The following is a 2,689-nucleotide window of genomic DNA, read 5'->3' on the forward strand; positions in this document are numbered from 1 at the left end:
TGCATCCTTACTTACATTTGCGAATATCTTACGTTCTACATAGCAAACTAAACAACCATTCACAAATTCATCACCAATACTATTACGAAGTTCATTTTTAATGTACTTCATGGATGAGAAAGCTCGTTCCACAGATGCAGTAGCAACGTGAAGAATGAGAGTCCACTTGATAAGTGGACAAGTTTGATATAGACAGCAAGATCACTAATTCCATTCAAGTTGAAGAACCTCTTGTTAGAACCACAAGCACAAATTATAAAGCTATCAAGCTGAAAACTGAGATCCCAAAGCTTGTTGCTGTCAAACTCATTCATATAATATTCAGCCAACCTCATTATCTTGCCTTTATCAAAACTACCGAATGAATTAACTGGATTCAAACTAGCCATACCGAGAATTAAGTCAGTATTCACAGCATCGAAATGATTTGAAGCTCTTGAAGATGCAAATCAATAACAACATAAAATATTTCAACATGCAAATGATGAGAATATGTAACATCAAGATCTTTACGCTTTGAATTTCTAGGAAAGTAGCTAGAATTCATCTCCGGAATGGCTATATCATGTTTATCACAAAAAGAAGAGACATCATCCATTAATGATTCGAATTCATTATCCCTCATATTTTGTAATCTTTGCTTTGTAAGAGCAAGAAATCCCGTAGCATTGACAATATCTTGGTACATCCTTTGTAATGAGGAGCTCAATTCATTTGTCATCATAGGAACTTTCCACATTAAGTGCAGCAGAAAGGCAAAATCAAATTTCATAACCACAAGAGTTTTAGCAAGAAGTCTATTAGTATAGTTTGGAAACTCGCATCCAGTAAATTCAAGCACATGAATAACTGATGGAAATAGAACAATAAGATTATCTAATGTTTTATAATGAGAACCCCAATGAGTATCACCTGGCCATTGAAGTGCACGTTCTTGATTTAATCCTCGCCCGGTATGCACTTCTCCTGATATGAGCAACTCCTCTAACTGTTCAGCTTGGTGCTTCCGAAGTAAACCACTGCGCTTAAAAGATGATGCAAAAATATTTAACACATTAGTAACTAAGCAAAAAAAATTCATCTACATTTGAGTACTTCTTTGCAAAAGCCACTAGTGTTAACTGCAATTGGTGGGCAAAACAATGAATGCAATATGCCGATGGAGTCTTATTCAAAATTAAAGTTTTAAGACCATTTAGATGTCCTTGCATATTGCTAGCTCCATCATGGCCTTTCCCATCGATTTGAGATAGACTTAATGAGTGATCTGAAAGAAAAGAGTAGATTGCTTCCTTTAATGAACAAGCAGATGTATCACTAACATGAACAATACCAACAAATCATTCTATCACTTCTCCTTCTTTGTTAACATATCTCAAAACAAGTTTCATTTGCTCCTTGTCTGATATATTTTTTGATTCATCGACTAGTATCCCAAAATAATCCCCATCTAAATCTTCAAGAATAGATTTGATTGTTTCCTTAGCACAATGTCACGACCCAAAACGAGCCGCGAGTGGCACCCACACTTATCCTACTATGTGAGCGAACCAACCAATCTAAACCCCAACAGTTCAACCATAAATAACATAATATAATGCGGAAGACTTAAAACTCATTAATGAAAATCGATTAAATAACTTCTAAAAACTCAATACTTATTATTCCCAAAAACTGGAAGTCATCACCACAAGAACATCTATCCTCAAAATACTAAATCTAAGAATATCTAGGAAGCTAAAATAATAAACAGTTAGTCCATGCCGGAACTTCAAGGCATCAAGACATGAAGAAGAAGATCCAGTCCAAGCTAGAAGCATTAGCTCACCCTGAGATCCGACGTGATGAAGACTGGCTAGAGTTGCGGTTGAGTTGAAGACGATGGCACGTTTGCTGCACTCCACAAATATCAAAGAAAAACAATTACAAGTAGGGGTCAGTACAAAACACGAGTACTGAGTAGGTATCATCGGCCAACTCAAAATAGAAAGCAATATATTTCAGATAATAACATAAAATCAACTAATATTCTTAACAGGTGACAAAAACGTTTACCATAACCCTTGGCCACAACACCAAGCACATTTATGAGGATTCAAGCCTCCACACCATACTCATTTGGGAAACAAGTTCTTTAGATTGAGTATATTAACATATTTCAAGATTCATTCTCTTTTCTATCCTAGTGTCGGAATGTGACACTCCGATCCACTACTATCCTGGTGTCAGAACGTGACACTCCGATCTATCTACTATCCTGGTGTCGGTTCTTGACACTCCGATCCATCTACTATCCTGGTGTCGGTTCGTGACACTCCGATCCATCTACTATCCTGGTGTCAGTTCGTGACACTCCGATCCATCTACTATCCTGGTGTCAGTTCGTGACACTCCGATCCACTAATATCATTCTTTTAGTTTATCAAACCTTCTTTTACGCCAAGACATCATCATTAACAAAGAGGTTTTAAGGTTTAAGATTCAACAGCCTCATCACGCTAATTCATCACAATTATATAATCACATCATGCATGCACACAATTAAGCATATAGGAGACTTTACATAACCTACCTCCACCGAAGAATCGTGATCAAGCAATCTACTTCCCAAGCCTTTTTGTTTTCCTCTTCGTTCTCCCTTCTCTCGTTCGTTTCTCCCTCTCTCTCTGTTCTTTCTATTTTTCTTATT

General features: G+C 36.8%; 1 protein-coding gene across 1 annotated transcript; it reads right to left on the minus strand.

Annotated features, from left to right (window-relative positions):
• Window positions 1-409: 409 nt before the first annotated feature.
• LOC114076511 lies at window positions 410-1,081 on the minus strand. The gene has a single exon (XM_027915629.1). The coding sequence runs from the start codon at window positions 1,079-1,081 to the stop codon at window positions 410-412; it is 672 nt and encodes a 223-aa protein (XP_027771430.1).
• Window positions 1,082-2,689: the final 1,608 nt, after the last annotated feature.

Source organism: Solanum pennellii, chromosome 3 (assembly GCF_001406875.1).
Source record: "Solanum pennellii chromosome 3, SPENNV200".
In the NCBI taxonomy this organism is placed as follows: Eukaryota; Viridiplantae; Streptophyta; class Magnoliopsida; order Solanales; family Solanaceae; genus Solanum; species Solanum pennellii.

Bases quoted from the DNA above. Each gene is read 5' to 3' on its own strand.
- LOC114076511 (XM_027915629.1), bottom strand. From the start codon at position 1,081: ATGAATTTTTTTTGCTTAGTTACTAATGTGTTAAATATTTTTGCATCA.